This window comes from Coturnix japonica, chromosome 11 (genome assembly GCF_054131305.1).
Source record: "Coturnix japonica strain WE chromosome 11, WE-NBRP24, whole genome shotgun sequence".
NCBI lineage: Eukaryota > Metazoa > Chordata > Aves > Galliformes > Phasianidae > Coturnix > Coturnix japonica.
In genome coordinates this window covers 28,329,142-28,341,415 of record NC_140673.1, presented here as the reverse complement: position 1 = coordinate 28,341,415, position 12,274 = coordinate 28,329,142, and the positions used below count along the sequence as shown (strand labels likewise).

The window sequence follows — 12,274 nt, the reverse complement described above, 5'->3', positions numbered from 1 at the left end:
TGCTGGATGTGACGTGTCGGCGCCGCGTTACGCCGAGACCCGCGACACCCGCAGCTCCAACTGTCCCCGCGTTCTCGTGGCGCGGCGTTACGGCGCTCAGAGCAACCGGCGGGGCCGCAGCCGGTCACACGGCGGCACCGGGCGGACACCGGGCGCTACGGCCCGTCCCGTCCCGTCCCATCGCATCCCATCCCATCCCATCCCATCCCATCCCAACCCATCCCATCCCAACACATTCCATCCCGTCCCATCCCATCCCATCCCATCCCATCCCATTCCATCCCATCCCATCCCATCCCATCCCATCCACCCCGTCCCATCCCATCCCATCCCGTCCCGACGTTCCCAGTCCGTGCCCCCCCCCTCGCCCCGTAGCGCAGGGCGGCAGCCGCCGTCAGTCAGTCATCCCTGATCTGCATTGATCCCTCCGGGCCGCTGGGGGCGCTCGTCCTCTCCTTACAGCCGGGCTGAGGCGGCCGAGGCGCTGCCTGACCGCAATCCCTCCCGTCTCGCTCCCGTCTCCCCACGGCCGCAGTTCTCAGGCGCTGTGCGGGCAGCCCGGCCGGCTGAGGGCCCCGGTCCTGTTGTCCCGCTCGGCGGTGCTGGCGGCGCTCGGGGCGGGATGGCCACCAAGAACTTCCGCGTCAGCGACGGGGACTGGATCTGTCCTGATAAGAAGTGAGGGGACGGGCCGGGGGGATGGGATGGGATGGGCTGGGGATGGGACGGGGCTCCGGGTGGGCCCGGGGCGCGGACAGCGGCCGTGACGTGCGTCCTGTCGTTGCCACAGGTGCGGGAACGTGAACTTCGCCAGGCGGACCAGCTGCAACCGATGCGGGAGAGGTGAGAGCGGCCCGTTAATTATCGCACTGCCCGTTAATTATTATCGCACTGCCCGTTAATTATTATCGCACTGCCCGTTAATTGTTATCGCACTGCCCGTTAATTATCGCACTGCCCGTTAATTATCGCACTGCCCGTTAATGATCGGCCCTTCACGCCGTTCCGTGCCCATAGAGCCGTGTGACGGTGTCTGTGAGCGGCGGGTCGTGGTGAAGCGCCGCTGTGTTTGTTTGTTTGTTTGTTTGTTTGTTCGCTTGCAGAGAAAACCACCGAGGCCAAGATGATGAAGGCCGGGGGAACCGAGATCGGGAAGACGCTGGCGGAGAAGAGCCGCGGCCTGTTCAGCGCCAACGACTGGCAGTGCAAAACGTACGGTAACGGGTGTTAAAGGAGCTCACTGAGCGGGGGGCAACGAGCTGTGACACGGCAGGGAGAGAACGACAGGGGAATGGATTGAAGTGAAGGGATGGGAGCTGTAGAGCTGAGGGGAGTTCCTTACTTGGAGGTGGTGAGACCATGGAGCTGCTGCTCAGATCACTGAGTCACACAATGACCCGGGTTGGAAGGGACCTCAAGGATCATGTAGTTCCAACCCCCTGCCTGGCAGGGCCACCAAACATACACTCACAACCTTCAGATTATGAAGCTGAGCTGTGGGTGCTCCAGGCCTGGAGGTGCCTGAGCCCACAGATGGGCCCTGGGCAGCCTGCAGACCCTGCTCATGGCAAAGGGCTGCTGGAACTGGGTGACCCTATCGGTCTTTTCCAGCCTAAGGCATTCTATGACTCATTGTGTTGACACTGATGGGAAAAGAGTGCTAAAACAGCCATTAGAACTGTTTTACTGTGAGAACAGCGTTCATTCTTGCTTGGCAAACAGCAGGTCCTTAAGTAATAGGACAGGAGGAATGTAACAGAGTTAAAAGAAAGAACAAAAACCAACCAAGAGCTCTAATTTTTCCTTGGTAATCCAAAGTGCTTCCCAAGTTTGGAACAGGCACGTAGATGGAATTGCATCTTCTTTGCTGTATGAAAGCTCATTCTTAATATTCACTAAGTTTGTAGAGAGTAAAGCTGAACACAGAGTTGGTTCCATTGATGATTTTGCAGGTGATCAGTTGAGGATGTCAAGTTTTAAACCAAAAGATGATTCATAAAGCACTTTTTAAAAGAAACTTTCAGGAGGGCTTTGAAGCACCTGGGATTTGCTGGCAGAGCCTTCCAACCACTGAAACTTGGCTGTGATGTTTCCTGGTGTGCGTATGCTGTGACCCAAACAAATCACCTCAGTAAAACAAAGTGCCAGCAACAAGCACATACATTTACACATAGTGTTGCAGCAGATTGTTTCTGATAGTGAGAAAATGTGAGAGGCGTATGTCTGGGTGTCCATTTGGCAGCCTTGGGATAGCTGGGTGTTTGGGTAGCGGCTCCTCACAGCACATCATGTGCATGCAGGCAGGGGAGCAGGGAAGGCAGCAGCTGTGTCAGGTCAGGCTCAGCTTTCTTCAGTCCTGTGGACTCAAGCAAAGAGTCCTGGGCAGCACCGTGGGCAGCAGTGTCTGTGTAGGAATCCTCTCAATCACTTGTTCATGGCTACACCGTGTCCTGTAGGTCACCTTCTCTGCTCTCTGGGGTTGAGCTGTGTCCTGATGATAGTTTTAAGGGTAGTATAAACGTGAGTGGCATTTTGGGACACAGCAGGACAGGAAATGCAGGATCTGTAGCTGTGCAGCAGAGGATGACAAGGTTTGCTGACCAACTGAATTCTCCTGGTGTCACCTTCATTAACTCTGCAGAGCAGTGGATGCCACTAGTGAGGAGTCATGAGAAATGTGTGTTACTTCATTTCTCAGTCACTGGTAAACTGCGGTGTCTCGCCATACAGCTACATGAGCACGTGCCTTTTTTCCCTTCTTTTTTCTTTTTTCCTTTTTGCTGCAGCAGTATTTGTTTCCCGTTTTATTTCTTTTCCCTCAGTTTGTTTAGTGTGGGCCACATCCCATCACCTTCATGCTGTCAGTGTCACTCACAGACTCCTTGCTGTCCTGGTGACCATCAGCCTTGGTCTCAATTGTGCCACACCAGTGACTGCAAATCACTGCTGTAACTTGGCCCTTCCATGACTTCTTCCTGTCACCTCAATGCTTAGACTGTGAAATATGAAATGAAATGTTTCCTATTTGTACTCTCTTTTTTGTTTTCTCCCTCTGAAGATGTGGTAATGTGAACTGGGCCAGGAGGTCAGAATGTAATATGTGTAATACTCCGAAGTATGCCAAACTGGAGGAGCGGACAGGTGAGTTGTGTTTGGCTTTATAATATTCAAACTCATTTTACAATTCAGTATGATCTGATTTTTTTCCCCTATGGTAAAACTGATTTTTCCTATGTGAGTAGACCTGTAGGTTCTTACACTTTCAGTAGACATTAAGAAGCCTGGCAGGAGTAATGCTACATTATCTTGATCTCTGAGAGCTCTAGTATGCATAGTGCCCATCAGGCTGCATTTTTTAATGAAGGTTTGGTCAGTGATGCATTTAAAGTTCCTTCTGCTCTAACAAAACAGCCCAACAGTAACTGGAACAGCAAATACATACTTACAGTGTGGGCATAACTGCTTATACTGTTTCCACTGTAAGTAGATCAAAATGGGGCCAGGCAGTGAATTCAGTGCAGACAGCATAACACTAATACATTTACAAAATAAAAAGCAGGCATGGAGAAGAGCACGGCTTATTATTCAGAAAGAAAAAGAACTTCTTACAAGTTCTGGTGTCCTTCAGAGTAAATCTGCAGTTGCATTGGGGCACGGTGTGTTGCACACATCTGCAGTAAGTTACGATGTCAGCTGACATCCAGATCAGGAGTCTGAGTTCTCTGCTCACGTTATGAAGAGGAATAGAAAGGTTCTTGGCACTTTCAGTTTAACTACAGGACGTGTTTATTCATGTTTCCTTCCTGAGGGTTTATACTCAATGTAATGTCACTGAGCAGTTGTGGTATGGGAGCAGACTGGTGTGCTCAGGAGCCACAATGGAGGATTGGTGCATGTGGGGCTGGATGGGGCAGAAGGGTTTCACAGACAGCAGCTGGGGAGCAGTTACGAAGCATTGCCCTCCTGCCATTTCCACTGACTGCTTCCCTGCAGTGGCTGCTCTCTGTTGTCTGTGTCATTTATGTGTTTTAATTGGTTTTCTCAATTAGATTTCTGAGGGCCTGTTTTTAATAAGCATGTAGGAATAACTCGTGATCATCTTGAAATCATGCTACTTTCTTGTGGCATGTGTTTGTATTGCCACTGAAGGTCTCCTGAAACTGAAAGCTTGTTCTAAAGTTTGTGCTCAATGTAGCTGAATGTGGTGCATCCCAAAAGATTGTTTCATTTTGCCACTTTTTAAAGGATATGGAGGAGGATTTAATGAACGAGAGAATGTCGAATATATAGAACGTGAAGAATCAGATGGGGAGTATGATGAGGTAAGATGAGAAAACTTACTGCTTTGGACAGACGTGCTGTGTGACTTGTGCTTGGGATACCTGTATTTGCATTCAGTTTCCTGATGGGGAAAAGTGCTACTGAGAAGCACCTGGTGGTGCAGCTCTGTCAGCTGCTCAAGTGCGAAAGCTTTGAACTGAAAGTAATTGCATCTGCATCATATTTTGAGGGCTGAAAACTTCGAATCAGTTCAAATTAAGCTGGTGCATGCTGTGTTTATCAGTGTGCTTAATTGGTGTCAAGATAATGCGTGTTTTCAGACACGTTTAGCGTTGTTACATAAATACACTCCGTAGACATAAATGTAGCAATATTCTGTTATTACATTTGGGTTTCCATTGATTTAGTCTGAAGGCACTAATTTTATCTGACAAACATCTCTCTGTAAAGTCTCCTAGCTGACATTTCCTTGTGCTTCTCCCTCCATTCGAACAATACCTTATTTAAATCATCTCACGTTTATTTTCTCAAAGAAATCTTAAGAGAAGGGTTGGGAATGACTTTTCATCCATCACCTGCTAACGAAATGCAATTTCTTAGTTTGGTCGCAAAAAGAAAAAGTATAGAGGAAAACCGGTTGGTCCAGCATCTATCCTGAAGGAAGTAGAAGATAAGGAATCTGAGGGGGAAGATGAGGAGGATGAGGATGGAGATCTTTCCAAATACAAACTGGATGAGGTACTGTGTTTCCTTTTGTGGTTTGGTTGGGTTTTTTCTGTTTGGTTGCCATAGAGTAGTTCAGTAGTGGGTGAAGTTTGGTTTATAATTTCAGCTGCCTTAAAGTGGTGTAGAGGAGTAGCTCTCAGAATGACATTGCCTGCAGCTTTTGGGAGGTATCTGAATGTGAGATCTGTTTTGCTCTGACGGCTGCACCCAAGGATGAGTAATTTGTTGTAAATGAGAAAAAACACCAAAGTTCATCTGAGATCAGAATTGAAGAGTTTGAGATTTAAACTGGAGCTTTTCAGCATGGCAGCCATTTAAAGGGAATGTTACTGAACAAGCTTTAAAATGGAGTGTCGTCAAATAACAGGAAATGAGTTCTATATCGGTGTATTTCAGGATGAGGATGAGGATGATGCTGACCTCTCAAAATATAATCTCGATGCCAGTGAAGAAGAGGACACTAATAAGAAAAAGAAATCCAATAGGCGCAGTCGTTCCAAGTCTCGATCTTCCCACTCACGATCTTCATCACGCTCATCCTCTCATTCAAGCTCAAGGTCTAGGTCCAGGTAAACGGGTACAGGTCAAGGGTAACGCCAGGCAAAATGTCAGTATCTAACTTCTTTATTTACTTATTTTCTTGATTGCCTTACAGTTTTAGTTTAATAATGTTGACAATTTTATGTACAGAATTTGCACAGGTAGATAACGTTCTGTTCTGGCCTTCCGTGGTTTCTCAGTAGGAAGGCCTTGTATGTCTTGCTGCTTGTTTGAGTAAGTTAAGTTGATATTTCAATTAAATTCTTCAGATAAATTACTGGAAACAACTTATCTTCCATTTTATTGTTAGACTCGTTGGCCATAAGTGATTCAATGAATGTGCTTTTCTAATAATGCTGAATAGTTTTTGAACAGAGAAATAGAGGAGTGGGATTGTTAAAGGAGGCAGAAGGACACAGCGATGCAGCCCAGACAGATTCAGTAGATGGATTGAATAGAAGCTATCCTGGAAATAACAACAAGAAACTTGAACTTTAAACACAGTGGTAGTGCAGTCAGAATAATGCTGAAGATTTATGAAGGGGATTTGTTTTATTTTCATGACGCAGCTGGTGAGACAATAGAGCGGGTTTCCTAAAGAAGCTGCGGGTGCCCCATCTCTGGAGGCAGTCAGTGCTGTGTTGGATGGGCTCTGGGCAGCCTGCTCTGCTGGAAGGTGGCTCTGCCCCAGCAGGAGGTTGGACTGGAGGATCTTTAAAGGTTGCTTCCAACCTGAACCACTGTGCAGTTCTATGATATTGATCGTGGAGTGGTAAAAGAACGTCTGCTGGCTGGATTTAAGAGCTCACTTTAGTATTTAAGTTTAATGACATACAAACAATTCTATGAATGTTTTGTAATCATATTACGGAAAGCCCGATTTAGCTTCTCAGCTGCCTTATAATTAATACAATGATAGTATTGATAGGTTTAAGGCCTGAAATTGCTACCAACTCATAGCATTATATATGAATATTTTATACATAAAGTTCAAGTTTCTTCTGATCTGTGTAGCTTTGTAACTGCAGCTCTCTGTTCTAACCGCTCTGATCACTGCCCACGTTCTTCAGCCCCTCATACTAACCCGAATTGATCCATTCACTGTTTTCTCCTTCTCCCTGTTGTTATCATGCTTTTTTCGTTTTTTCCTCATGCTGCCTCTTCTCTGAGGAATGTTTCTGGGGGAAAAAAAATCCCATTCTCAGCCTCCTGGCTCCCTCAAATGCCTCCTTGAGGCAAATTGCCATATGGCTGCATGGAGCGGCCCTTGGGATTAGACTGACTGAGCTGACTGCCTGTCAGCTATTTTTGTAAATGAAGCCAGGTGTGTAGGAAGATCCCATCACTTCTTTCACGAGGTGGCTGTATTGTCCTATGTGGGGACCTTACGTTACGCTGCCAGCGTGGGCTGCACTAGAGTGTGGGCCTCTGCTTTAGGGGTGGGAAGAGCAGAGAAGGCAGAAGTGTTTCATCTGCCTGTAATCTTCATAATTCAAAATGTTAAGTGAGGTCAAAAGTGGTTTCACTTAACTAAAATTTGTTAGCAGTCATTCAGCTTTCTCCTACACTTGCAGTTACCAATAATTTATTGGCCACATCAGTGGGTTGGTTGGTTTCCCTGTGGGTTTTTTTTTTCTAGTTGAAATATATATATTTCAGTAGTTTAAAAACAGATTTTCATGGTGCTTTTGTTTGGCAAAGCAAAATGAAAAAGGCATGGTAACAATATAAACTGGGAGACTGACAGCGTGTGTATTCTGCCTGGAAACATCATAAGGATTTGATCGCAATGCCTTCTTTTTACAACTATTACTGCAAGTCGGCTGCCATTTCTGTGTATCTCTTGTGGTCTGTGCTTTAAAGAAACTCCCTCAACAGGACAAACGTGAGAAGTTATCTGAGTAGTTACAAGTAGTGTGAGACCTGTCTGCATTTTAGCCAACAATAAATACTGATCAATTTTTAAATCACTGAGAAACTACTACAAAAACTGAAAACAGTTTCCAAATTGCCTGTGAGAGCTGAATCAGAGTTGGTTTGAGTCCTGACTCTCTTACCTGATTTGCTTCTCACAAAATGGTTTCCGGTTAAGGAACAAATGAAAACCTCAGGCGTTGATTTCATGAGATGGTCGTGCAGTTGTTTGACTCATTTTGCAGAACAGCTGCAACCACATTTAATTCTTGTGTGTTGTTACAGGAAACGTGATAAAAAGCTGACTTCTAAATTATTGAACGCACTGTCTTAGCATGTTAAAGTTGCTCTTGGCAAAGATAACATGCTGATATTGGGAGGCAGGGGGAAGTTGTCACGCATCTCCCGAATCTGGTCCCAGTTGTCTTGATGCATAATTGTCTCTGCTGTTTACAGTCATAGCTCTGCTAAATACAAGTCAAATACTGGAAAGAATCTTCCATGTTGTTTCAGGTCCCATTCAAGAAGTTCTTCCAGTTCCAGATCAAGATCTCGTTCCAGTTCCAGAGAACACTCTAGATCTCGAGGGTCGAAATCAAGGTGAATGAGGTAGCACCCTCTCCTTGCAGAGAGGGAAAAAGGGCAGAAGAACCACTTGTTTATTTCACCGTAAAGTTATTCTGGTCAAAAGCATTAACTCATTTTTATCTTGGAAATCAGAATTCCTGGGGTCTCTGCACAAGAGTGTTGCCACTACCGATGTATTTCTTGAGATGCGAGGTTTTGTTTGAAGAGTTTAAGTCTGATCTAAGCTAGACGAGTGGACGCCACACATCTGCACTTTGGAGGAAGAAGAATCTGAGCGCATGTTCACTTGCTTCAGCAATTTTTGCTGTTTCCACGTTGGCTACTTGTGGAAGAACAGTAGAAAATGTGCTTTGCTATTTCTGTGCTTCGAGATATCGTAATTTCCACTAAGATAGCACTGCCGTTACCTTTATAGTGTGTGGGGAATGTTGACAAGTGATGTACAGTAAATCCTGGAGACTCTTAAAACTAAAATAAGGAAGGACAGCTGAAGTTGAGAAGAAGTATCCTAAGTGGTGCCACTGCTCTTTGGTGGCAGTAACGTTCCTTGGGTGACCACGTGAGGTTCAGTGTGAGGTGGTGGCCGTGCTTTTAGGAAGGGGAAAGGCTACATGTGCCTGCAGTAGGTGCTGAAGGGCTCGTCAGCTGGGCTGGGTTATTGCCCTGTGCTACGCAACATCTGCTGAGTGCCCCCAGTGTAGTAGTTTGCTTGGGGTAGGACTGCCTTATTATTTACTGTGAGAGCCCTGGGAGCGTTTTACCAGCAGTGTGCACTGTGGTTTTCTTTGAAGATGTTTCATCCCCAGTGTATTGGAATGAATAGCCTTGCAAGGTGCTCACACAGTTCTGCACTGATGGTGTAGGACTCCCCGGTGCTGTCACACTTTTCAGATGTGCATTTATTTACTTTTTTTTTTTAGGTAACAAGGGCTTTTTAAGTGCTTGTAAGTGAAGCTGGGTGTCTTTTTATTTAAGAAATGCCACCATATCTGATAGTTGGAGCTATTTCTCTTAGGATTGCTTTTGGAAGGTTTACAACCTACCAAGATTAATTTTGACATTTGTAAATACCCCCTGGGGGGTTTTCCTGTTCTAGTAAGAGGAAGAATACATTACAGTTGAAGTATCAGTGCAAAGTATCCCTTGCGATGAAGTGAAATGTTGTCACATAGGTATTACCACTGTAGCTTTCCAGCTCTTTTGCATTGTGAACTTAACTGAGGAGGGTCCTTATATGGGCTCCCTCCTATCCCAGCGTCCCACTGCTTGTTTGTCCAATTACTTAATGCTGGTGAAGGCTGGAAAGAGGTTTCCAAACCACTGGTGTTCTGCATATCTGGAAACTCAATTTAGCAAAATGTAGAGAGAGAGCTACTACAGCAGCCTTTATTGTCAGTTAACTCAAGAGTAAGTATGAAAGGACCCACAATCTTCTTTGGTAGAACACCTACTTTATTAATAGAGTAGCGAGCGTTGACAAAAACTGTCTTGTTTTGTTCTTTCTTGGTTCTTTCTCTATGATACCAGGATTAAATCTCATTTATTTCTTAATCGATAAAGATCCAGCTCCAGGTCCTACAGGGGGTCTTCAACCCCAAGGAAAAGATCTTACTCAAGCTCTCGTTCGTCCTCGTCCCCCGAGAGGAGCAAGAAGCGAAGTCGTTCTAGATCTTCTTCATCTGGTGATCGCAAAAAAAGACGATCGAGATCACGGTCACCCGAAAGGTTTGGGTTTATGTAGAATAAGAATGGCTGTATTTAAATGTGTGATTATTTTTGTTTTCTCCTGGAAGGCCGGAGGCTCATTAGGAAGCAATTGAATTCTGATATTAGCAGTAGTTTTCTCACTTCCCCCATGCTATTCCTATTAAAACTTGTTTGTTTTGTTGGGTTTTGTTTGGCTTTTTCCTCCTCCAATGAAGCTTCCTCCTGCTATAGGAGCATGTTCCATAGAAACACTAGGGTCACTGTTCTCGCAGGGTGCAAAACTGTTAATGTGGACATTACTGATTTATTTTCATAAGTAAATACTGCATTTAGAAGTCACGTTCTACTCTCAGTATTAAACTTAATGTGGATTGTTAGTATTAAATTCACACTCGTTATCTTAGAGTGGTTTAAAGATATCTTTATATTCTCATAAGGCCCCTATCAGATAATAGTTGGCTTCCAGCTATTATAGGATGCAGACTGCTCACGGTGGGTGCTAAAATTGATTTCAACTTATTTCTTTGCATGCTTTCTCCCTTTGTATCTTACAGACGCCGCAGATCATCATCTGGATCTTCCCATTCTGGTTCCCGTACAAGTTCTAAAAAGAAATAATGTCTTAAAGCTCACACGTAGGAAAAAAAAAAAAAAAAAAGGAAAAATTTCCAGTCAGTGCATGAGACATTTTTAAGAAGTTGGTGTCTTACTTGGTCAGAAGTGCTAAATCTGCTAGTAGAGGTGCATGTCTGTCCTTGCTTCCTGGAAAACTGCAGCTTTGTTCATTCACCAAACAAAAAGCGAGGTAGCATTTTAAGCCATAAACTCCTCAGAGGAGGTGAGGAGGTTTTTTGTTTTGTTTTCTTTGAGTAAGAGGGGATTTTTTGGTTTGTTTGTTTAATTTTAAGGCTCAGTTACTCCATTTCTGGCTTCCCATAGCAGACGTGGGCTGGGTGCGCCCATAAACCACCCTGCTCTTCATCTGGCAATTACAAAAAGAGACCTGAGGGTGTCAGAGGGGCCCGTGAGCTTTTCTGCATCGCAGGAGCTTGTTTCGTGTAGCTCTTGTTGTGGGACCACAAAGATTAGTGTAGCTGTAGGGCTGTTGTTGCTCGTTGGATCAAAGTAGCGAGTTCCCGGGTCTCTATTTCTCTGTGTTGAAGCAGAAGTGTGGGTGGTCGCCCCCTTCTCTCCCTGTAACCACACTCAGAGCAGAAATGCTGCTGAGTCCCAAAGCCCATCGTGTGATTCAGCAGAGCGAGCTGGACGTTGTTCCTTCCATGTGGGGATGTGTGAGATGTGGGGCGCTGCCCCTCCACTGCTCCAGCCTTGTAGCTGCCCGTCCTGTCCCTGTAGACGTGCCCTTCCTGCCGCTGGTGCTGGGCGCAGTATTTTACATGCGTGGATCCTGGACTTTGCAGTCCTTCCTTAGTGAGGGATCGCTGGGGAGCTCCTCTTGAGTTGCAGTGCTGGAAATGGCTTCTTGGAATCAAGGCAAGTTTCTGCAGCCCATCCGTAAAATCCATTTTCAGCAGACAAATTTTCCAGGTATCTGAATTTTATTTATGTTTGAAACCCAAAATGAATGGCAGAAAGTCCTGCTGTCAGCAGTGTGTTCCTCACCATTCTTTTTGTTTTCCCCCCCAAACGCATAATTTATGGCTTAAAATGCTGGACAGAATTTATTTCGCTAGTAATATCACATTGAATCTCGGTCTCTCTTGAGCTCCGTTTGGTTAAGAAAGATTTAAGTGTCTTCAGTGCCATCGCAAGGTAAGTATGTTAAGGACAACTCTGTAAGCAAACAAACAGCAATACCTGCAGTTACCTCTGCTGTGCAGTTTCAGCTCATAGTCCTACACCAAAACAAACGGAGCACAACTAACAGCTGCGTTGCTTTCCTTTCCAAGACGCTTCTTTGGGGCTGTTCTGTATCACAATTGTTTTGGTGTAGAAATATTTTCGTTAATCTTTTTAGCAGGGGATAAAAAACCAAACAAACCCGACCTGCAGTTTCTTCTCCAATGCTTTCTTTCCATCTGATTTCCGTGCTGAGTGTGTGTAGGTTACACAAGAGCAGGTTAGTCTCATAACTGTGCCTCTGGCGACCTCCAACTACTAAAGTGTAAAGAGCAGATCTACTAGGCGCTGTGTTGTTACCTTCGGTTCTTTCTCTTGTGCTCTGTATTGCAATTGTTGCTGTACTTACCCAGATGAGAGTTTTTCCATTTAGTGAGTGGTGGCCTACAGACAAAAGACAATTATGGTTTCGTTTGGCTTAGATAAAATGTAAGGCAAAATGATTCTGTAGACGAGTGTAAATAAAAGCTGTGAGTCAACTGCGTGCTGCTGCTTTGAGTCCAGCGCCGGCACGTCCCGACGGCTGCTGTTCTGTGCAGGCGGGGCGGTGTGTCCACCTGCCTCTATCCTCAACTTGGTACTTAAGGGCTGGGGAAACCTTGGAGGCGCTGGGATGGAGGTGCTGCTCCCGGCGTAACCGCGTGGGGACGAACCGCGG

The 12,274-nt window shown here is 45.5% G+C and overlaps 1 protein-coding gene across 3 annotated transcripts; it reads left to right on the top strand.

Moving 5' to 3' along the window:
• The first annotated feature begins 568 nt into the window (after window positions 1-568).
• Window positions 569-12,095, top strand: ZRANB2 (zinc finger RANBP2-type containing 2). Of its 3 annotated transcripts, none has more exons than XR_014933073.1 (10): window positions 569-678; window positions 791-843; window positions 1,104-1,212; window positions 3,059-3,141; window positions 4,246-4,322; window positions 4,882-5,019; window positions 5,404-5,614; window positions 7,975-8,061; window positions 9,610-9,774; window positions 10,311-12,095. XR_014933073.1 is itself a non-coding variant. In XM_015870906.3 (10 exons), the coding sequence occupies exons 1-10, from the start codon at window positions 623-625 to the stop codon at window positions 10,372-10,374; spliced, it is 1,005 nt and encodes a 334-aa protein (XP_015726392.1). In that variant the 5' UTR covers window positions 569-622; the 3' UTR covers window positions 10,375-12,095. The 3 variants fall into 3 exon arrangements, 2 of the variants coding, with proteins under 2 accessions (XP_015726392.1, XP_085368581.1); XM_015870906.3 differs by having other exon boundaries at window positions 5,404-5,576; XM_085512455.1 differs by lacking the exons at window positions 9,610-9,774; window positions 10,311-12,095 and adding an exon at window positions 8,182-9,296 and having other exon boundaries at window positions 5,404-5,576.
• Window positions 12,096-12,274: the final 179 nt, after the last annotated feature.